General features: G+C 36.9%; 1 protein-coding gene across 2 annotated transcripts in view; it reads left to right on the forward strand.

Annotated features, from left to right (window-relative positions):
* The window catches only part of LOC145687991 (putative G-protein coupled receptor Mth-like 1), a 199,732-nt gene that overhangs the window by 155,848 nt on the left and 18,720 nt on the right, over nt 1-25,164 (forward strand). For both annotated transcript variants that reach the window (XM_081761644.1, XM_081761643.1), the window contains 3 exons: nt 796-874; nt 10,405-10,586; nt 21,498-21,648. In XM_081761644.1, the coding sequence (XP_081617770.1) occupies nt 796-874; nt 10,405-10,586; nt 21,498-21,648 (412 nt within the window). The remainder of the gene's footprint in view (nt 1-795; nt 875-10,404; nt 10,587-21,497; nt 21,649-25,164) is intronic.

Here is a 25,164-nt window from a genome sequence, read left to right on the forward strand (position 1 = left end):
AACTTCCAAAAATTCCTCCTTAGTGGTATCTTACGTCACAAATTGTATGTGATGTCCAAATTTCAAGTTTGTCTTAAGCAGTTTAGCTTAGACGTTGATCAGTCAGTCAGTACTCTTTTGAATAGAAATATTTTTGAGTTCTTTGCCACTTTTTGTGATTGTACGGATTTGCAGCTTAATTTAGAATCCGAGCCACATATACGACCATCGAAAATAAAATAAGTTTTTTCGCGTCAACCATCGGTCAACCATCTTTGGTATTAATACTGATATTTAACAAAATTCATTATACTTCAAAAAAATCCATCAGGTGATAAAACAAGGCTGTGTCAGAACTGGTTAGTACTTGAATAAATAACTTGAGGAGAAAATGGGGTGGTTTGAACACTACGTCGATCACTTAATATCGTGAACACAATTTAGAAGTTACTTAAAGAAAAAAAAAGTAGCGGACTTCGGTCAAGTAACCAGAAACAACGGAGGTTAGACTCGCGATATGCTGACCACACATCCCACGAATCTATGCCTTCAGGGTCACATGTCCAGCAATGGCTCCGTTTCCTGTATAATGTTAGGGGCGTTCAGGTTTCCAAGCAAATGTATTTACATCCTGAGGGGTCCCAAGCAAACTTTTGGGAAGCCTCAGCACCTATGGTGTCTAGAAAGTTTTGATGATTAATCTTGGTCTATAAATTTGTAATAATGATATGCTTAATTAAGGCTGAAAATAATCAGATACTAATAACAGTTCAATATTTACTTATTGCATTTGCTTTGTTTATTTCTATTTTCTAGCACACCCGATGCACTTCTTCTTCCTAGCAGCGTTTTGCTGGCTGAACGTGATGTGTTTCAACATCTGGTGGACGTTCCGGTAAGTGAAAAATAATTCACAAAAGAGTCTGTCTGTTCGACAGACCATTGGGTCCCTTCTGTTAAACTATTTTGGCCTGGTAGAAGGTATTTTTTTAAGAACAGAGGGCTTTGATTAAGTTACAATATGCATAGCTTCACTTATGCTTTTGAGGGGGGGGGGGATACAGACAATAATAAATTGTATCCCGAATTGATCAATTTTACATTCTTCATCTATCTATCTATTAAAATGCTACAGTAGCACTTAAAAGCGACTGAGCTCCAACCTATAACTTTAGCTTTCAAATCTTTCATTTACGGTTATGTGTGATTTCACGTTTAACAGAGACAAACATTTTAAGTATTTGTACTTTAAATAGTTTAAATTAGTTAACTATATCTTTTTCATAAAGTTTATGATATAAAATTATTGTTCAAAGCCTTTGTATTTTAATAAGCCTTTTCCAAAATCAATGCAAATGAATTGTGCTGCCATCTTTGGAGTTCTTTTATACTGTACGTTTGTGGACGTTTATATGTTTGTGGCCAATCCTTTCGACAATGAGATCTCGGAAACTACAGGCTCTAGAAAGATGACGTTTTCACTGACCGATTGAAAATTTTATGTAGATTGTCCAGTTTTAATTGAATATTTACAAAACATGGCCATTATTTCTTTATTACATTTTTACGAGTATACTGGAAGTGTTGAAATTAGAAAGAAACTAAAGCATCATATCCTACGCATTATAATTTCAACACCACATAATCGTATACGGGTGTTGCATACCGCTCACGCGTTTGTTTCATGACCAAATGATAATGAAAAACGAAGGATAACCATTTGCCCAGTCTAAGTTGAATCTTTATTGTTTGGAGTGTTTTGCCCAATGAACACTATATACCACTGACATTATAATTAATTGTATATGTAATGTATTTGCTTATTACATACTGCATACAAGAAGAAAGAAAACATTGATCATACATGAATTAGAAACTCCAACCGGAAGTAGACATAATCTTACAAACGATGCGAGATATTGATAAAATAATCGAAAAAAACTCCCCTTTATGTGGTACCCCTTGCCGATTTTTATTGACATCTTTCAGTTGTGTCTGTAATGGGACATGTACAGATGGTTTGAGTAATGACAAGGAGATTCATGCTCATATGTGAATGATGCGCTGTGTAGAGAGCGCAGGTCCAGCTAATCAACTTTAATACTAGAAGTCATCTGCATTGATATTGGACAAATCTAAAGCAAACGCATAATGCATAATAATAAAGAACTAGTAAGTAAATGATTTTCAGGCATAAAGGGTCTTTCTTAGTAAGATAGTGAAAACGGCCCTTGATCCAAATTGGGTATTGACCCAAAACGTTACCCTTGACCTAAAACTACCTAAAAAAATTAACCCCGTATCCTTACCGAATTATCGTATCATACATGCTCAAAATTGAATATTTTTTTAAAAAATTTTGGTGGGGGTGGTCGAAAAATTTTGAAAGTTTCACAGATTGTAGATACTATCTAGATGTAAATGTGCATTTTTTTCAAAACCATCGATGTGTATTTTCTTTATTTTTTGCGTGTTGAAAATTTCAAAAAATGTAGGGAAAAATTGGGGGGAGGGACACGCCGCTGATATTTTGGTTAAAAAAATTGTTATACCCTTAGGCACAACATGTATTTTTTTTCGGGGCCTGAAAGTGATGGCAACATTGTCAAAAAGAAACAAAACTAAAAACAAACGTGTTTTTTTCGCACAGTTTTCCCACCATTTTTGAACTCTCAAGGTGAGGGCCTCTTCAATCAATTCTTTGCCAAAGTTCACAATTTTCATTTCTCTTGCGTCCCTTCCGCTTCTGTCGTTCTTTGGCTGCTTCGATTGTGTCCATTTCGGAATAGAAATACCAAATACATCTCCGTAACAGTGCTTCCACTTCAACCGACTCTTGCACAACAAACTTACACAGCTCGCTGTAGAGAGCGCTGCCGATAGAGAACGCCACTGTGTGTGTGGCCAATGAAGCAAGCACTGATAGATACGAGGAGCCGACGCGAGGGTGGTGTACAGATGGTGATCAGAAAAATGGAAACACCTGAACGAAATTGCAACTTACCAGATTAATATGGTGTCGGGCCACCTTTCGCCTTCAGAAGAGGCCTTGATGTGACGTGGGATGGAGGCATAGAGGTCGTGAATGGTAGCAAGTGGAATTTTACACCATTCCTCGTGCAGGGCATCGGCCAGTTCTGTGAGAGGGATGGAGGTGGAAATCGTCGCCGGAGTCGTGTTTCCAAGACGGACCACAGATGTTCATTTATGTTGAGATCTGGGGATTGGGCGGGCCAGGGGAGGTGTTGAACTTCATCACGATGTTCCTCAAACCACGCTGCAACAACGCCAGCTGTGTGAATGGGTGCATTATCATCCTCGAGGATGGCGTCATTGTCCGGGAACAACATCCGGACCATAAGATGCAAGTGGTCTCCTAAAATTGCGACATAATCGTTGGCAGTGATTCGTCCGCTAAGTGTGACCACAGGACCCAATGAAAACCATGATATGGCGGCCCACAGCATCATCGTGCCTCCGCCATGTTTCACAGTTGGGCGGAGACACTGCAGATCATAAGCTTCTTTGGGCGTTCTCCACACATAAACATGGCCCGTGGTTGGGAATAGGGTAAAGGATGACTAATCTGACCATATCACACGTTTCCAGTCCTCAACGGTCCAAGTTGCATGGTCGCGGCACCATTTGCGGCGTGCGAAAGCGTTATAGTCCCTGATGAGCGGTTTGGCCCGTGCAACACGACCCCGTAAGTTCATGTCATATAATTCGCGGCGGACTGTGATTGTCGAAACAGGGTGGGGGAGGTGCTGATTGAGTTCCTCCGTCACTTGCTCCGCAGTGGCACGACGGTTCTGCGTGACAGTGCGCTTTAATACCCGGCGTGACCTGTCACTCATGATTTTCTTCCGCCCACTGTTCCGCTTCCCCGATGTGGTTTTCCCGTGTGTTGTGTAAGCCGTCATCACCTTCAACACTGTCCCACGCGACACACGTAACACAGTAGCCACTGCCGTCACACTCACTCCACATAACCGCGCACCAACAATTTGCCCTCTTTGAAAATCTGAGAGGTCTCCCATTTTACACTACCTCCGTCTGCTGCAGCCACTGGACACTGCTGTTCCACTGCGCCTGACGTAGTATGGAGACCGACGTAACACACCACCACCAGCGGTCTGGCGCTGCGGGCGCCACGACACTACCGCCAACCCATACATCTGACGTGTTGCCAACTACAGGTGTTTCCATTTTTCTGATCACCATCTGTAACTTCGTTGTGCAAGAGTCGGTTGCAGTGGAAGCACTGTTACGGAGATATATTTGGTGTTTCTATTCCGAAACGGACACAATCAAAGCAACCGAAGAACGACAGAATGGGAAGGGCGCAAGAGAAAGGAAAGTTGTGAACTCTGGCAAAGGATTGTTTAAAGGGGCCCTCAGTGAGAAAAGTGCGCGAAAAACACGTTTGTTTTCAGTTTTATTTCTTTTTGACCATGATGCCATCACTTTCAGGCCCCGAAAAAATATTTGTTGTACCTAAGGGTATAACAAATTTTTAAACCAAAATATCAGCGACGTTTCCCCACCCCCAATTTTTTTCTACAATTTTTTTGAAATTTTCAACACGCAAATAAATAACGAAAATACGCGTCGATGGTTTTGAAAAAAAAAATGCACATTTACATCTAGATAGTATCTACAATCTGTGAAACTCAAAATTTTTCGATCACCCCCACCATTTTTTTCATAAAAATATTCGATTTTGAGCATGTATGATACGATAATTCGGTAAGGGGAGGGGGTAGGAGGTCAAAATTTTTTTTAGGTAGTTTTAGGTCAAGGAATAACATTTTGGGTCAATAGCGACCCAATTTGGATCAAGAGCCGATTTCACTATCTTACTAGGAAAGACCCTTTCACGGTTTTTATTCATTTATTTATTGTGGAAGGTAACCGCAGCTTTTGAACAACTAATCAGCAACGCTTACTGGATCCTTTAATGCAGTGGTTCTCAAAGTAGGGTCCGCGACACCTAAAATCTGAAATGAGATGTAATAAAATGTAACTCGCAGCTGTTATGCAAGAAGTATTTTTAAGATTAAGAAACTGCAACTGTGGGCAGTACGAGAACAAAACAATAACTACTCATCATTTCCAGTATTCAAGGACTTAATTGATTCTTCAGGTGAAAAACTCTGCTGAAATGCACAAAACACTTGTAGGACACTTGAAAGCCCTAGCTGCAAGTTTTCGACAATATTTCCCTGTCCCACAACCTGGTAATGGTTGGATTGAAAATCCTTTCACTAATGTAGAAATCCATGACATACAAGGTATGAATTTCTCTAACACAGAACAAGAACAGCTGTTGGAACTACCCTGAGATACTTCACGTAAAAAAGTTTTCGAAGAAAATGAACTTTATAGGTTTTAGTTGCGTGTGCGCTGTGAGTATGGAGAGTTGTCTAATATATATATATATATATATATATATATATATATATATATATATATATATATATATATATATACAGGGTGGGCCATTTTAATTAATCCACGGAAATATCTAAAAATGATAAAACATAGAAGAAATGTTTGAAGTAAATGTTATATATTGCTAAGGGGGGAAACCATTTCCGCCAAAAGTACCCCTCCCCACCCCCCGGAAATGGGGGTAACGGGGGGTAACTTTGAAATGTCAAATAGGAACATGGGTCGAGTAATACCTCGTTCGAAAGGTCTTGGAAAACTAAGTAACGCTGTACCAAAATTTGTTTCATATGGAGCACCAGTTTTAAAATGGCCGCCATGATATAGTTTGGAAACTCCAGTAGCGGTAGTATGAAAACCATGGGAGGTAAATGAATGGAACAAAATTGAAATACGTAAATATCATAGGGCATATCGAATAGTGTGGTCCCTGTGATCCCAGTGACCTCCCTGAAGAAGTCTTGGGGGCTAACTTCAAGATTTCAAATAGTAACATGAGTCGAGTGGTACCTCGTTCGATAAATCTTGCAAAATCAAACATCTTGCAGGAGAAAACGATTGAGGTGAAATGGCAGTGTTCTCAAAAGGCCGCCGAAACATAGTATCCGTGTCAGAGAAAAGGTTTAGTATCCGTAGTATGAAAGCGATTGGAGATAAATCAACAGAAGAAAACTGGAGTAGGTAACTGACGTAAGGCACATCGAGAGGTGTTGTCGGGGTGACTCCACTGAAAGGTATCCGGGGCCAACTTGAAAATTTCAAATAGCAACTTGAAGCGAGTAATATCATGTTACATAGACAAATGAATATCAAACAGCTTCTGTAAGAATATTTTCGACATGAGACACCGTTTTCAAAATGATCGCCAAGACATGGTGAATGTGTCTAAGAAAACGTCTAGTGCCCATAGTATGAATACGGGTAGAGATAAATGAAAATAACGAAAATTAAATAGGAAAACCACGGAGGCGTTCCAAGGCTCGAGAATGATACAACAGAGATAAACATGTTAGAGTAAAATTGCCATAATGTATAGAGAGATATCCAAGTCCTGCAAAATAATCTTTTCCTGTGCTCTGTATGTGAGCGGGGTGGAAAGTAACAGTGAAAGTTCAAATGAGAACTCTACTTTAATTCGCAAAATTAAGGCTACCTTACAAATAGGTATGGTATGGTTGAAACATTTGTTTGTAAGGATGACGCTGTAGTGACTATAAAAAAGGTGAAATTTTATTTGAATGGTAACGCATATCTGTATGGCTAAGTATGATTTGATGCGAAAATAGAAGGAACGTTATACGAAAGAAGTTGTCGAATAATGCTGTTGCTGGAACTTACAAACGTGTGAATTTGCTAATCTCCGTCGCCACAGAAACTTTTATGCAATGCGTGCTGGTTATTCGGAAAGCATTTCGGGGATATATGTACACACTGTTTCGTCCCTCAAGCTCACAATATGACATGAGTGCTAATATTTAATCAAAATGTAACTGTGGCCAAGGGCGCCCATGTTGTGGTTTCCAAGGGAGGCAAGAAAAAGCGACATTTCAAATATAGTTTAAAATTTTGCTGTAGCTATTCTAAAAATTCTATTGAGTTTTCGATATTCCGAAGCACAATTTCCTCTAGGGGGGGGCGAGAGCTCCCCTTGCCCCCCTTATGGGCGCCCTTGACCGTGGCAATCCGCATTAACTGAGTGCACTAATTCTCTATCCCTGAAGTCTGCCTTCCAAACAGCATTGGGTAGGTCAAGCGTACGCCCGAACCGTTGTCCGGTCGGACATTGAAATTTTGAAGTTAGCTCACAAGATCCCTTCAGGAAAGACGCTGGGATCGCAGGGGTCACATCATTCGATATGCCCTATGATATTTACGTATTTCAATTTTGTTCCATTCATCTACCTCCCATGGTTTTCATACTACGGCTACTGGAGTTTCCGAACTATATCATGGCGACCATTTTGAAACTGGTGCTCCATATGAAACAAATTTTGGTACAGCGTTACTTAGTTTTCCAAGACCTTTCGAACGAGGTATTACTCGACCCATGTTCCCATTTGACATTTCAAAGTTACCTCCGTTACCCCCATTTCAGGGGGGTGGGGAGGGGTACTTTTGGCGGAATGGTTTTCCCCCTTAGCAATATATAACGTGTACTTCAAACATTTCTTCTATGTTTTATCATTTTTTAGATATTTCCGTGGATTAGTTAAAATGGCCCACCCTGTATATATATATATATATATATATATATATATATATATATATATATATATATAGCAACATTTGATGCCTTTCTGTACCAGTTACTTATGTGAATAGACCTTTTCTGCTTTTTGCAGTATTAAAACCTTAAAGCAAAATCGTCTTAATATGGAATCGGACCTAAGATTGATGGTAGCAAAACTTACTCCAGATTTGAATGCAATTATGGAAAAACACAAAGAATTTCATTCCTCACATTAGTGACCCCACATTTTAGAGTATTGTTTATCAAGTAGATTTCCTTATATATTGATTTTTAGCCTTGGAAATTACTGTATTTTCTATTGAGATTACGTTCACTAGGAAATAGTCTAATCATGTATCTTTAGAGTAAATTACTTATTGTGTTATTTTTCTTGATCATTTTCTTGTCAGTGGTAATTCTAATTAGTATATTTAAAAAAAAAAAAAAAAAAAAAAAAGCATGTGAAATCTCAGACAGCATCGCAAAGGGGTCCGCATTATCGGAAAGTTTGAGAACCACTGTTTTAATGAATTTCGAGACCAATAAGTTTTTACATTGCAATTTTCGTTGAATTTCCGCAATATTTGGTTGTAATAAAGAAGGTAATGGAAGGCCAAAGAAATACTCTAGGCCTTCTATTACTTTCTTCATTAACACTCCAGGCCATTCATACAATGAAACCGTCAATCAAAGATTTAAAAAAAGGCACAGGGTATTGCCCTAAATTATCTCGCTCCTATTTCTTAAATTAGGCCGTATATTTATGTAGTTTGAACGAAATTATAATGTACGTTTTCAGAAAACTTCGAAGAAAACTCGCCCTAAAGATTCAATTACTCCTTGTAGATTTTATCGTGAGAAAAGAGATACACTATATTGTAGGGCTGTTAATGACGTACAGATTTGTGAAATTCAGGCTAAATAGCATCGTTAGAGCCGTGTTCAAAAATTTACAATATATACACGATTTTTACATTCCCGTGCAATAAGAGATAAGAAAGTGTGGTGATTTTTTTTTTTTTTTTTATTCATATTTCAACGGATTTACACGTTTCGTGGCCCCTACATTGTCGAGAAAGGAATTTTTGGATGTGTGTCCATCTGTTCGTTCCGATATAAACATATACACTTGGGTAGTAGAAGTCATACTGTTCACCATGTTGAGACCAGATTTTAAAGTTTTTACTATCTGAACCTGCGGTATTTACACAGCGCACAGTTCTAATATGAGCTTCCTTCTCACTTCTCACTATATCTATGCAAGTCCCTTTACGAAACGCAAGTAGAGCAATAGATGATAGCAAATGCAAATATTTTTTTCTTGTAATTCCATACCCGAGTACACCTTATTGTGGGTCCACAAGCCTTCGAAGTTGCCAGGTTGCAATAGGTTTTGTCATTCAGATTAAAACAAAGCGCCTGAAATGTCCATTAACCCGCTATACGTAGCTCCTCTGCTGGTTGCCTTTCAAAAGGGTATCAACCTTAACATCCTAGTTGTAATATTAAGCTAATACGGTCAAAACGACGCCTAAAATGTGGAATAGAGAAATACTTTTTTTTTTTTTAAATCGAATGAAAATTGGCAAATCTACTCAAAATGTGGAATCGAGCAGCGAAAACGACACGTTTGTAGCACTTGTGGTTTTCGAAATCTCATTGTCGAAATGATTGGCCACAAACATAAAGTTTTCTTGACCACAAACATATAAACCTAACATTTTATAGTTTTTATAGAATTATCTAAAGGGATCGGGTCGAATTTTCTTCCTAACACCCAAAATGACTGTGGTTTACTGGAGCGTAGAAATTAAAATTTTCGATTTCCTCAAGTATCTCGAACGATTTTGTTTATATTTCATAAATCAAAATTACATCAAGAATCCTATAATCTATATTGTAAAATTGAAAGTGACTATGTTTGTGACTCTTAATCTCTTGAACCACCCGACCGTTCTCGATCAAATTTTCAACATTGGTGAGGTTCGGGCATTTAACTTTTGTTCAACTTTGAAAATCCATTCATAGGTGTCTTTGGGGAAACAAAAGTAATGGAAATTAACTAAAAATTTTGTCTAATGACGTAATGAATTGGGATGAATGAGTCCATCGCTTTAGTGCTGCTTGACTCGGTCTTGATGTTGTAGAAAGTTATTTAGTAGCGATTGTATTAGGATTTACGTAATTGCAATACAAATCGAACTTGCATCAACAAGTATATATGTTACGAAGGAAACTTCACTCTTCCTTATGAAACCCATATAGCATAAAAATATTCCTATTTTGCTGTTATTCTGTCTCGCTAATAAATAATAAGCATTAATCATTGTGTTTCTAGTATTGTGTGAATATTGGTCTAAGATATTGTTATTTTTTATGAATTCTTGAGGAATAGCTGTGAAATATGTATAAAAGCAATACAAAAAAGTCAAGAGCAATCATGGGCGCCCGAATAAAATTTTCTATGGAGAGCTCAAATCCCTGGTTGCATATTACGTTTGGTTTTTTTTTTTTTTTTATTTGTATTAAGGAAATCTTAAGTAATTTTCATGAGCCAGGGGGCTCGGACCTCCCTGCATCCCTCCGGGTGCCCATGAGAGCAATGCTAATTGGAAGAAATAGCTGTCAACTGTAAAAGTTGGACTGAAGTAAGTGGAACATATAATTGATTTTCAGTGATTAGGATTGTCGTGAAAAGGAAAGCTGAAATTGTTATTATTATTATTATTTTTAATTCTTTGCAGTGATCTTCGACCAGCAGGTATGGACAAGGAACAAGAAATTCGTCGCTTTCGATTTTACTCGTGCTATGCATGGGGATGTCCTTCATTCATTGCTCTGGCTGGCTTAATTAGCGACCTAGTGCCTGATGTTCCTTCTTACATTTTGAAACCGAAGTTTGGATTGAAGCACTGCTGGTTTTACGGTAAGGGTATTTTACAAACAGAGGAGCTAATAAACCATCTTTTTACACGACAGCACAATCACAATTTTAGTGGGATAGCTAAACCTCCGAAGCCGGGAAAATATTTCACTTCCGGATACCAGTCTGTCCTTTTCAGCGCAGTAAGTATAGGTCATAAGAAATCGAAAAAGAGCGGGACACAGGTTTTCTCTGGTCTAGGGTGACCCATGGCTGCCATTTTCCAAAATGGCCGTTCTGTACCACGAAGTGTAGGTGTAAGTCAGGTGTAAATATCTCAAATGAGCAATATCGGTGTCTATTTATTGGTTTTTGGTGACGCTGAGTCGATTGGAATAGTTTCTTAACATGTAAAATACATAATGAATGACAAAGCCGCCATTTTTGAAGATGGCGGACCTATAATGCTATTTATGGAACTAAAACAGGGAGTAAAAGTCCTACAAGTGTAAATTTGGTGTCAATTTATAGGTTTTCGAGGTCACTGAGTTGATTGGAACAGTTTTTGGAATGGTCAGATAAATTCCTTACAATCTGACATTTATCAATATAGTCTCATTAGTAAAACTGCTTCGCATCTATTTTTGGTAGTAAAATCTCAAGGAAATTAATATGGTGTGGCATGACCGTATTTCCCTGGCGTATCTTTATTATTTATCAGGGTTTTTCAAGAAAATTTTTATAACTGCACATTGCTCCCTCCCAAATATATACAATGACAATGACATTTCCCAGTGTTAAAATTTCTGGAATCAAGTCATGGAGCTGGAAAGTTTGCTTCTATGCTTCATTTTTAGCATCCGAACATCTAATTACCACATGTTTTTGGAGACATTAGAACTTCTATGCCCATGGACATTTGCCCTGGATGCTGTTCATTATTTTCGGTGGTTGCCTGTATTTGTTCGCACTCTGAAGGAGTTACCAATCAGACATCCAGAGATTTACGCGGAATTCTGCAACGGCCATTTTACTAGTTTTAGAACTGAGCATTGTTTTCATCTATCCCAGATGACCAATACCACAAACAAAACAATAAGCTTGTGAAAGGAAATGAAGGTGTCATAGGAATTCTGGATAACAAAGACGCTTTATTGAAGTGGATGTTGGGAGGTCCTACACTTTCTGCAATGTTATCCAATTCCGAGGAGAGTATAGTTTTCCAACCGCAATCAACATCATCGCGACCACTGGATCATCACGAAGATACTAATGTTCATAATGAAAGATTTCGGAAACACGTGAGAAATTTTATTGCTGCTCTAAACGAACATGGAAATCCATTTGAAGGCGATGTGTTGGTATCAATTGACATTCGGCAGATAATGCCAAAAGATGAAATGAGACAAAAATTTAAAGAATTGCATGAGAAGGTACTTCAGCAGTATGAGGAATACGTAACAAATTGTCTCGATTATATTAAACTCTCGATACACGATGTCATTCCGAAAAACAATATTTCAATATTCAATACACCCGCAAAGAAGAAATGTGCCACAAACGAGAAGACAGTGAATTTGCGAAGAGTTTCAAATCTCTTTTTGTAAATTGTTCATCGCATCGCAATCACGTGAAAGTGATATTTATCAGTTCTTTGCTCACGAGAACCAACCATGTCCCCCCTCTCTCTCTGACAACGGAAGACTACGTCAATCTGCTAACAAACAAGACGTACTGGAGTGTATTAACATCGAAGAGAAGGAGAGATTTGACGCACCTGACTTCAGTGCTACTGTTCTAGATGGTGCGGCTATAGTGCACATTCTTAAGGTCGGTAAATCTAAAACGTTTCAAGACTACTTCCACTAAGGTTTAAAACCATATATGAATTATGTGTTGAAGACCGTAACTCGAGTAAATGTCGTCTTTGATACGTACAAGTCCACTTCTCTTAAGAGCGATACGAGGCAGAGAAAAAATGCAATAGAGGCGTTTACGTACGTGTTCGGCCATATACTCAAGTTCCTAGAAATTTTAGTTACTTTCTGAAAGAAGGCAGCAACAAAGAACAGTTATTTACGCTTCTAGCGGAGCTGCTCATCCAGGAAATATATGATGGTAAAGAGGTTGTGTGTACTGTTGGCGAGAATGTTGTGACTTCATCCTTAGTGCTAGATGTGAGTGGTATTTCACCATCATGACATGAGGAAGCAGATGGGTGACTTATGTTACACGTCAAACATGCAGCTGAGCATGGTCACAGAAAAGTATGTATTCGAATTGTAGACACAGATGTAGTAATTGCGATCGGTGTGTTTAGCAAGATACAGCACCTTGATGAACTATGGATTGATTATGGAAAGTTCAGGCACTATATCGCAGTTCATGATATTTGCCTATGTCCCCAGATCCAGAAAAATCTACCTGCATTTCATGCTTTTAGTGGGTGTGACACAGTGTCAGCATTCTGTGGAATAGGCAAACGAACGGCGTGGAAAGCATGGATGCAGTACAGAGAAATGGATTCAGCATTTCAACATATGTACGAAATGGGTTTTGAGGTAAAGGAAGAGGTGCTTGCTGTTATTGAGCGGTATGTCGTTCTCTTACATGATAGAACGTCTCACTTGAATGATGTGAACGAGTGTAGACGGATACTGTACACGAAGAAAAATCGCGCAATAGAAAACATACCACCTACGAAGAATGCACTTATTCAGCATATAAAGCGTGCTGCTTTGCAAGCAAAACTATGGCACAATTGTACAAATCATGAATATATGACACCAGATCCAGACAGGTATGGATGGAAACGAAGTGGAGATCAGTATACACCTATTTGGACAACAATTCCAGACATATCCAAAAGTTGTAAGCAACTCGTTGCATGTTCTTGCAAAAAGCGCTGCTCTACATGCAAGTGTGTGAAAAAGAGTTTACCATGCTTCCAACTGTGCACATGCGAAGGACACTGCTCTACAGCTGATTTTTCGTAAAATTAAGTTCAAATTGTTCACAACTTTTTCCTTTATTAACTATTGTAAATGCACTTAATAAATGTAAATGTATTTGTTTTAGTATTAAACAACTTTAAAATGTTCTAATAAATTGAGTCACCTCTGAAACCTATAAATGGACATGAATTTTACACATGTAACGCTTTTCCTTCCTGATTTATGCTCAGCTTGAGCCTTATACGTCGGCCATTTTTGAACATTGCGGCTTCCGGCAATCAAGCATATGTCTCACCATTCCAAAAACTGTTTCAATTAACTCAGTGACCTCGAAAACCTATAAATTGACACCAAATTTACACTTGTAGGACTTTTACTCCCTGATTTACTTCCATAAATAGCATTATAGGTCCGCCATCTTTAAAAATAGCGCTTTGTCATTCATTATGTATTTTACATGTTAAGAAACTATTCCAATCGACTCGGCGTCATCAAAAACCAATAAATAGACACCGATATTGCTCATTTGAGATACTTGCACCTGACTTACACCTACACTTTGTGGTACAGAACGGCCATTTTGGAAAATGGCAGCATGGGTCACCCCAGACCAGAGAAAACCTGTGTCCCGGTCTTTTTCGATTTCTTATGACCTATACTTACTGCGCTGAAAAGGACAGACTGGTATCCGGAAGTGAAATATTTTTTCGCTAAGCTATCCCACTATTTAATCAAAAATTAGCATCGTTAACCCTTTAGGGACGTCATTTTAAATTATTTTTTCTTCAGAGTCGAAAACAATACAAGAATCCAAATTGAATTGTTATTATATTGTAATACAAAGAATGATATATTAGGCAAATGAGACTTTATAAATCACACCCGTCCTCTCCGTACATGTGTTTATATACCACACACTTCCTCAATGAACTGATAGACTGTCTTTATATGCCACTCCCATATCTAAAGGGTTTGGGGAATGCTATCAGTCTTTCTTCATAGATATAATAATAATAATATTCGCCTTAAAAGCCATCCAAGCCTGTGATTGGGTGTTAAATGACTTATTTAGCAAGCTAAACTTAAATTAGGCTTAAGTTATAAAAGGCAGCTGTCCTCCTGTCCAGATGTTGTGTTTATATACCACACCTGTTTCCAGCGAAAAAAAATCGGCTGTATGTATACCACTCCTGTCTCGAAAGGGTTAAACATACTTAACACACTGCAACACGGGGCCGCGGTGGCTCAGTGCTAGAGCGTTCATCTCTGGTGTTTGGGGTCCCGGGTTTGATCCCAGCCCCCGCCAAGTGAACTTTGTGGTGGACAAACACCGCGTGCGTGGGTTTCCTCGGGGTTCTCCCGTTTCCTCCCACTTTCTTCATTCCAACATTTCATTCATTACCCATCATCACCATCTCCTTTAGCCTAACCGGCATAACCGTGGGACCCAAAACTCAAAGATTTCATTTCATTTTACACTGCAACACTTTCATTAATCTCAGTTCTCTTTCTCTTTTACGTTATACTTATCACGAGGACTCTTGATTCCATGCGAATAATGTGCGAAATTTGAAATTCGTATTTGAGATTTTGAAACGTAGAAAAATGATTGTTGCGTATTGCTGAGTTCAGTCATAGCGTCCAAGAGGAAACGTGTAATGCTAGATTTGTCCAAGAACGAGATGTTAGATTGAGTTTAAAAGAGGGTGTTTTCATAAATACATTGTTCCTAAATACAACACAGGACGTGGCATTACGAGGGTGGTTTGATAAGTCCGTGCAAAATTAAAAACTACTGCATTTTCAGTGATAACATTATTTTATTTTTAACGTAGTTTTCTTTGAGGCTGATACACTTCGTCCAACGCTGCTCCAGTTGGTTGATCCCCTCTAAATAATATGATTGTTCCGACTCTGCAAAATAGGCACTAGTTGCTGCAACCACCTCCTCGTTCGACGAAAATCTGCGTCCCGCCAACCATTTCTTCAGATCGGGAAACAAATAGTACTCCGAGGGGGCCAAATCTGGTGAATAAGTGGGATGCGGAAGGAGTTGGGATTTTAATTCCATCAATTTTGCGGCTACAATGACAGATGAGTGCACTGGGGAATTGTCGTGATGGAAAAGAACTTTTTTGAGGGCTAATCGTGGACGTTTTTCTTCCAGCTCAGTTTTTAAACTGTCCAATAACGATAAATAATATTCACCTGTAATAGTTTCCCCTTTGCTAAATAGTCGATGAGGATTATGCCTTGAGAATCCCAAAAGACAGTCGCTATCACTTTCCCGGCTGAAGGAACGGTCTTCGCCTTCTTTGGTGCAGATTCCCCGCTGGCAACCCACTGTTTGGACTGTGCCTTGGTTTCAAGTGTGTAGTGGTGTATTCACGTTTCGTCCACAGTGACGAAACAACACAACGGAAGTCCTGTGGATTCCGTTGAAACAGCCGCAAACCGTCCTGGGCACACCTCACACGATTTCGTTTTTGATCCACTGTAAGCAATCGCGGCACCCATTTTGCGGATAGCTTTTTCATTCCCAAGTGTTGATGCAAAATATTATGTACCCTTTCACTAGAGATGCCCACAGCACTAGCAATCTCACGCACCTTCACTCGTCTATCATTCATGACCATATCATGGATTTTCTCAATGATTTCTGGTGTAGTGATCTCGATAGGGTGTCCAGAACGTTCACCGTCGCTTGTGCTCATATGGCCACTCCGAAAATTTTGAAACCACTTATACACTGTTCTAATCGAAGGTGCAGATTCCCCATAATGTTTATCTAGCTTCTCCTTCGTCTTCTGAGGTGAAGTACCTTTCATAAAATAATGTTTGATCACCACACGAAATTCCCTTTCATCCATGTTTGTGAAACTCACTCGACTTACTCAATTTAACCGCACGCCAAACACAGAGCGCTAAACAGATCTGGCTGCCACTTGGTGTATGTTCTTCCAAGAGATGTTACTAACTGACAATCACCTCGGTACGCATCAGTGTTGCTCTCTCTGGGACTTTGCACGGACTTATCAAACCGCCCTCGTATTTATGATAGAAAAATGAAAGAAAATCCAACACAATAGTACACAAGTTAAATAAACAACAACAGTTCTAAACACAGTAAGTAATCTGGTACTTAAGGAGCTCACGTGGTTCGGATCCCACGTTAAACTGTAGGTCCACTTGTCATATAGCCTCGCTTCTGAAAAAGGTGCTAAACTCTGATCAACAAACATACATCTGTGCAAGGAATGTCCGGATTAGCGAGAGTGTAGTGTATTATAGACTACAGGTAAACCAGAATTGAAATATTTATGATTTTCGAAGTGTGGTTTGTCCACTAACCGGAGGATCACTTTGTAACTGAAACTCCTGTAATGTTATATCCTTCCCATACAACGGCCCAGCGCATTTGGCTTGCGGAACACTGACTTCAAACTAGGTATAACAGTGATAAACATTTCCTCATCGTAGCGGAGTATATCGTCTCTCTCAAGACAAAAGGGCGTATAACATTTTCTTAACTTCTCCAGGAGGTAAGTTTAAACCTTTTCGCATTATTCTGTCGCCTTCTTTTAAAATTTAATTTGATCTCCTTCGTTTCAGGTATACAGGAGATCAAATTAAATTTTAACAGAACACGATAGAATAAATTATGATAAGATCTTCAAACTTATGTCCTGAAGAAGTTGTCAAAAATGAGATACGCTCCTTTGTCTCGAGAGGAACGATGTGTAGGCGAACTACCTGTCCCTGTAATGGGTCGTCTGTTTTGTCAGAGTGTCATAGTCAGAGCGACAATATTATCGGCTTACCTGTCTATATGTAAGTCTTTAAAACGGATAGACTATATCAAGTATATACATGGATTTATACATTGTTTAGAGATCAACATTTATTATCTTCAAGAGAAGAGTTACTGTAAAACTGCAATCCAGCAAAGCAAAGATGTAAATGTCGAAGATAATATTAATTTTGAATGATATTACTAAAACTTGTAGATGACGATGTCTCTTAACTATTATGGAACAAAATTGACAAATTTTGAGCGGAATTAGTTGTTTCTTACGCCATGCTAGCAAACTAATGTAAATTCGTTCGAGATCCTTTCTCGTTGTATTTTAAACCATGAATTAGTTTCATATATTGCATACTTGGTGATTTTTTTTTATGATTCTTTAAAAAATCTAGTTCTGTTAATCAAGCCTTTGTTACTTTTCCTTTCAATTTTTATACTTGTCAAGTGTAGACACAGGAACATTGCTTGGGATTCAAAGCCTATGTCGTAGATAGACCTGAATGTTTAAGATGTAAGTCTGCTTCTTGTTTGTTTGCTCTGTGGATGTTTCCTGTTTTGCCCTGTTGTTCACGGATTATAATTTACTTTGTATATTCTTTTGCTACTTTCATGCTCGAAAGGATTACATCTTTGCTCATTTCAAAGTAAGGTAAGTTTATTTCAAAATATTGACTGTGAATAATATTGTTTTAGAAACTGTAGTTACGATACCAAAGTATTGCACTTTTAACCTCTATTTTGCATTAACCACTATTCGGTATGAATATATATCGTATGTTCAGATAAACAAGGTAAAATTTTGGCATGGATATATGTCCTACTTTCGAGAGTTTTCCGTTTCTTAATACTTGGAACGAACATACGTCATATGTGCAAATGTACATATATATGTGTGTATGTAAGTGCAGGTCAGTATTTTATATGTCCATACGTAAAATAACTACTACTGTATTATTATTTTTTTTAAAAAAAGTTGGCAATCTCAGATACACAATTATCCAATACTAAACAGTTATATGGGTAAGAGTCAAAAAAGTAAAAAAAAAAAAAAAAATATATATATATATATATATATATATATATATATAAGACCAAGCAGGAAGAAAATATTTACAAAATATATGACAAATCATTTAGATTTCAATAATTTATAATACCGTACGATAGTTATACATTTTGATTGCTTGGATTAGAGTTGAGCGTCCCTTTCAGTAGCGAGGCTGTATGAGTCGTAGATCTATAGCTTAACATGGGATCCGAACCACACGAGCTTCCACTGGAATCAAACCCGGGTGTCCCGCGCCAAAGCCGCGTACACTAACTGTATAGCCATGAGGGAGCTCTACGTTTTCGTTGGTTTCCAAAGAACAAAGACTTAGGAAACTTGATACATTCACTTGTTCAGTAATGTCTAACAACGTTCTTTAGCTTACTTTATTATCGATAGATTGCTGTTCTGAGATTCCCAACTCCCAAGATAAAATCTGCTCAAACCTTTCTTCGCAAATTGGAAGTTAGACCAGTGGTAGCTCCATTTACCATTACCATTACTCCTTACCATTAATGAAATCTGTGTACATACCTTGACAATATTAATGATCCTATATGTTACTCTCTACGGGATGGAAAAGGGCGTTCGCATTCATTCTGTCAAAATATGCAATATAGGTATCTCTATGAACAAAACTGGATCTTGAAATATCACCCGGGATTCATCTGCTGAAAATGTAATAAAAATTGTTAAGGGGGAATCATCTGATTCACCTGATGAATGTCCAAATTGTTGTCTGCAAGAAATTCAAAAGCTGTTTTTGGAAGATGCTCCTTGGTTGAACAAGAGAAAAGTGCAATCCCTTTGGCCCTCTCCCAGTGGAGCCGCCACTTGGTTAAATTAGAGTTCTGTTGGTCTTAATATTTTGTTTTAATGGTGTGCATAGTGTTTTTTTTAATGAGGATTACTGTTTTTTGTCTCTTGTTTATTCTTCTTTTTCTTCTTCTTTTCATTATTATTATTATTATTATTATTATTATTATTATTATTATTATTATTATTATTATTATTATTATTATTAGGAATAGAAATTATTATTATTGCATAATTCGGGATGTGGTAGAATTACATATAGGATAGCAATTCCGTTTCATATATACAGATAATATATGTATATTTTCCTCACATAATTGTATTCACTCTCAACTTAAATACTTTATTATTTGTTTCTATTAAAACTAAGTTTAATATTAGCTTCACAGCTTTGAAAATTTTCAAATTGCCTTTGTGTACTAATTAAGTAGTGTTTTCAATTAAATATGGCTGAATTACGATCCGGAAAGCTTCGTAAAAAATGTATATTTGCAAATTTTTATGAAATTTTCAGTGTAAATGTGAAGTAAACATAGGCAGAAATACGGGAGGATATGAGGAAACATTACCACTCAGTTATCCCATTTACGGATATGGGTCGGAAAAATTCTTTTCGTTTCGATTATGCCCAAATTTTACTCTAAGCTTAGTCCGTTATTATTATTAAAACTACATTATATTTGATTGTAGTGTTGTCAAATACAATCGAGCTGTATTGTTCTTTAATGATACAAAGATAATAAGATAGTAAATTCAAATTTTTAATAATAATTTTAACATGTGAGAAGTGAACAAAACAAGGTTGGAAGAGGCATAAGAAAAAGGAACTATTGAATGTATCGATATGAGATCAGGCTGAAAACTGCTCATTATTTAAAAAGGAAAAGGAAAAAGTGATTTAAATGCCCCAATTGTAGCATTTTCCGGTTGAAAAAAAGGATAAAACAAACTTTAATGTTATCATAGATATAAAAAGAAAAGGATAAAAGCGCTTGCAAAGTTTTTGCGATTATGAACTGGAAAATGTAGAAAAACAATCAGATACAGCTACGATCGGTGTTTCCCAGAGCAAACATTCTGGTAGCCTTTTAGCCCTTCGCTATGAATCTCAATACTTAATTCTTTTATACTACAAGGGCTGGATGAAAAATAATGAAAACATTGTTATAATTAGTAACTGGCTTTATGCACAGAAAAATACCCCCTACATTTCTTCAATGTAATCGCCTCCCATCACGAGAGAAGCCATTCTTACTTTCTGACACACGTATGGAAGGCATCGTACACTGTGAGCATGTCAATCTTCATCAGTGTCCCACAGGGAGCGCCATATGACACACACGATGGCTTCTCTTGTGTCGTAGTGCTTCCCGCGAAGTGATTCCTTCATTTTGGAAATAAGGTCTTCACGAAGTCTTTGAAAACATTGTAGTGCAGTGCACCCACGTGCCATTTCACTCTTGATTCATGCACGTTGTTCGTCTTTCCGAAACACATTGTTCTGGCACTTCCTCTTTCCTCTTCTATTTTACGGCAGTGCTGCTTTTGACTAAATACAACACAGTCTTTGACAAGCGCTACACTTCATTGTCTCATGTTTCGTTATCAGCTACGGAAATCTTGTAATTCTGAGACACAGCCCTCTGCCGTAAGAATAGTGTTGCCATTATTTTTTGTCTAACCTATGTATTAATTTAACCCTTATGCTACTCGCGTGTATACGAGTATATTCAAGAACAGTAGCTAATGGGAAGGTCAATTAACAGCGTGAAATTCTTTTAGAAATGAAAGGAAACGTAAACTTTTTCCAATATAGTTCAGCTCATGGATGGTGTCTAATTTAGTAGTGAAACGTTTAAGCGTTCATGACCTGTAATAACATTAAAATCTTATCTAAAGTTACAAAGTTACCTTTAAAATTTACAAATCTTATCCAGGGCTACAAAACTCTTTAAATATTAGTATTTCTCTCCCATTTTCCCAGGATGTAAAATTCTCCTTCATTAGCACCATGTAGAAGATTTCTAATACTCGTAATGATAAATTATATACTTCTTTTCGATTTAGACAAGCCTATGATCTTTTCGAACGCTTCACCTATTAATATCCTACATCCTTCTTTTCCGCAACCTTCAGGCGGAACGCATTTCCTATTTGCTTCTTCTAGTTTTACTCGGAGAGCAATACCCTTCACTATTCCTCAATATATCCGCTTATATTTTGAATTCTTCAACTGAACGCTGACATTTTTTTCTTTTCTTTTTTGTATTTTAATTGTTCTTAGAACATTTCAGTAAATGTCTTGTTACATAAAGTTTTTGAGTAATGACAATATTTCTTTACTTTGACAGGTGACATGGAGATCCTGGTTTACTTCTTTATCCCTGTTGGTTTGGTGACCGTGATTAATTCCATACTATTCATCTTGACTGCCCGTGAGCTAACATGTGGTTTCTGGAAAAAGGAAATGAAGACTAATACAAACGGAAGCAATACTGAAAAGTACGTATCTTAAATGTCTTTCAACGTACGCAGTAAACCTTACACTGGTGTTTTTTTCTTTAATTTTGTTTAACAATTGCTGTATCAGAAAAAAAAAAAATCATAAGCTAACAGTGCTATCTGGTTAATAACATCTAATTTTAATATTTCATTGTATTCTCACAAGTAAACCTTACGTTTGGGTGAATCGAGTTGCTGACTAAGACACATATGAGAAAGTAGTACTAAATGTGGTCAGTATTTCAGTGAAGTTGTAGGTGCGAAGCACCAGGGGTTTAGGAGATACAGCTACCAGAACATCACATGGAAGTACAGAATAGTCTTCATACAGTTGGAGGTAAAAGATCTGTAAGACCTCTTCTAACGACAAAAGGTGAATAACAAATATATGGGTACATATTAGGACTAGGGGGAAGTCATATAGTAAGAGTATACCTGACGGCGGCCATCTTGAAATCCTCCATTTTGAACTAAGGTTAAGTTTTTAAAATAGGAATAGGGTCATGTGATACATGATTTAAGGCGCAAATTTAATCAGATGAACAATGGTGACATTAATTTTGATTTACGCGCAATTGGTAAAAAGTTACAGGGAAATTAAATATTGTTGCAGAATATGTATTAGTCCTTTACCTCACCCTTTAAATTTTGTGTTAATGATAATAATTAAACAAAAAGCATGTGGATAAATATTAGGTCTATGGTAAGAGTTGCCTTGATGACGGCCATGTTGAAATCCGCCATTTTGAATCAGACAAAAGTTTTAAACAAAACGTATAACAGTGACACCTTATTAATAGCAAATTTTACCATAAATCCAACGGTATAACCATTTTTGCTTTATCATTAACCAGCATTTGTTATCGCATAAACAAGTTGTTAATTTAAGGAAAAATGACCAAAGTGGAATTGAGTCATAATTGAACTTGGGTGTTTCTTCCAGAAAAGTCCTCAATTAGTACAATCAATATGTAGTTCAGAAAAGAGTGCATGACTTGCACAAACATTGTAACGCCACCATTGTATTTCTGATTAACTTCTAGCCCGAAGTCATCTATTGCATTACTCTATTCCCATTTAATTTTGTGCTGGTTAATGATAAAGCAAAAATGGTTATACCGTTGGATTTATGGTAAAATTTGCTATTAATAAGATGTCACTGTTACGCATTTTGTTTAAAACTTTTGTCTGATTCAATATGGCGGATTTCAACATGGCCGCCATCAAGGCAACTCTTACCATAGACCTAATATTTATCCACATGCTTTTTATTTAATTATTATCATTAACAAAAAATTTACAAGGTGGGGTAAAGGACTAATACATATTCTGCAACAATATTTAATTTCCTTGTAACTTTTTACCAATTGCGCGTAAATCAAAATTAACGTCACCATTGTTCATCTGATTAAATTTGCGCCTTAAATCATGTATCACATGACCCTATTCCTATTTTAAAAACTTAACCTTAGTTCAAAATGGAGGATTTCAAGATGGCCGCCGTCAGGTATACTCTTACTATATGACTTCCCCCTAGTCCTAATATGTACCCATATATTTGTTATTCACCTTTTGTCGTTAGAAGAGGTCTTACAGGGCTTTTACCTCCAACTGTATGAAGACTATTCTGTACTTCCATGTGATGTTCTGGTAGCTGTATCTCCTAAACCCCTGGTGCTTCGCACCTACAACTTCACTGAAATACTGACCACATTTAGTACTACATTCGCATATGTGTCTCAGCCAGTAACTCGATTCACCCAAACGTAAGGTTTACTTGTCAGTGAAAGCTCATGTGCTACGGATCGCACGTTAAGCTGTAGGTCCACATCTCATATAGTCTCGTAGCTAAAAGAGACGCTAAACTCAAAATTCAATCAATGATTTAATGTTATATTGACCCTGAATTCGAATGCTCATCACAGGCGTAAGTAATAACAATTTATTAATGATAAATGGTCCGCATAAAATTCGCCACGTGACATCCAATGAGAAGGTGTTGTACGTTATTATCTGGGATTCCTAGGGAGTGATATAGTTCTACCCTGTTTCGAAATGTCATACATTTACGGGCGGGTATTTTAATACATTTCTGGATATATTTTTTTGGTCAAAATTTATTTATTTATTTATTTGTAAAAGGCATACAGGATTACAATCCTACGATAGCCTTATTAACATAATATTTTTAATACGATACCATTATTCTAAAATAAAATAGGCAAGAAAGTAAAATTAAATAAGCAAGCTGCAGACAAAACGAGACAAGATAAAAAAAATAAAAAAATACAAAACACAAATAAAGTAAAAATACAACAGACAAAAAAATAAATGTAAGTATAAACACTTTCCTGCAACTTGTACATATATTAGAAATGGATTACAAATATTAATTTGAATTCATGATTTCAATTTCAATTCACAAATATTAATTTCAATTCAATACTATTCCATATAAAAGGAGATACCAATAGTGTTTTAGTTAGTGTTATTATCTTTCGAGTGTACACATTAAGAGCAAAATCCATTTCAAAACATTATGCTAGAGAGCTCCAAATCCATACATAATTGCTTAATTTTTGCATGAAAATGTGATTCAATATCAAAAACTATATCACAATATTTCGACACAAAATTATATAGTTTTAAAGTTCTAACAATCGATCAATTTTTGTGTTGAGTAGTTCTTGAAAATGAAACACAAAAGAAGAGATCATATCTAGGCCTAAGGCCTGATACATATAAAGAAACCTGAGAAAGAAGGACAGTCTATTCCATTGTTCAATAGTTTTTTTTTCTTTTTTCAGAAAAATCAACGACAGTATTGATCGGCGAACTCTGAGTGAAGTTAGTCTAAAATATTCTCTTAGTATAGTATTGGATTAAATAATATGAGCAATATCTATTATTAACCTTGTAATACAGAAACTTTAAAAATTTATTTTGAATATGTTCTATATCATGTATGTGTTCTTTATAATATGGATTCCAAATAATAGCTGCATAATCCAATTTACTCTTAATTAAACTATTATAGATAATTACAGCAATTTCTGGCTTCTTAAAATACTTAGTATTTCTAATTATAAATCCTAGCAACTTGTTTGCATTACTTACTAACTCCTTCTTTTTCTTCTTGTGAACTGTTTTGCCCTGACGCTAAGTCTTCTGGACAGTTCAGTTAGATTTATCTATAATGGTTTAGATGTACTTTTGGTACTCCTTGCAAGAGGATATATCCAACTTTAAATTTGCACTGAGCTGTAGTGCAAGATCTAATTAAAGCGTAATGTTGTTTATTATGTATTGGAGGAGGTGATAAACCACTGTTCGTATGTTGTTCGCTAAGATAAATGGAACAGTCACTTTTGTCGTATGGTGGAAATGATGAATTACAGTATTGAGAGTGGCACGATAGGCTGGAGTTAACTTACATTGAAATATGAGATGAGATAATCTCCCTTCTTGTTCGGCACAATAACAGAGAGGTGTGTTGTGATGTCCTTGTTGGTATAA

This window comes from Thermobia domestica, chromosome 6 (genome assembly GCF_964235325.1).
Source record: "Thermobia domestica chromosome 6, izTheDome1.hap1.1, whole genome shotgun sequence".
NCBI classification, from domain to species: Eukaryota; Metazoa; Arthropoda; class Insecta; order Zygentoma; family Lepismatidae; genus Thermobia; species Thermobia domestica.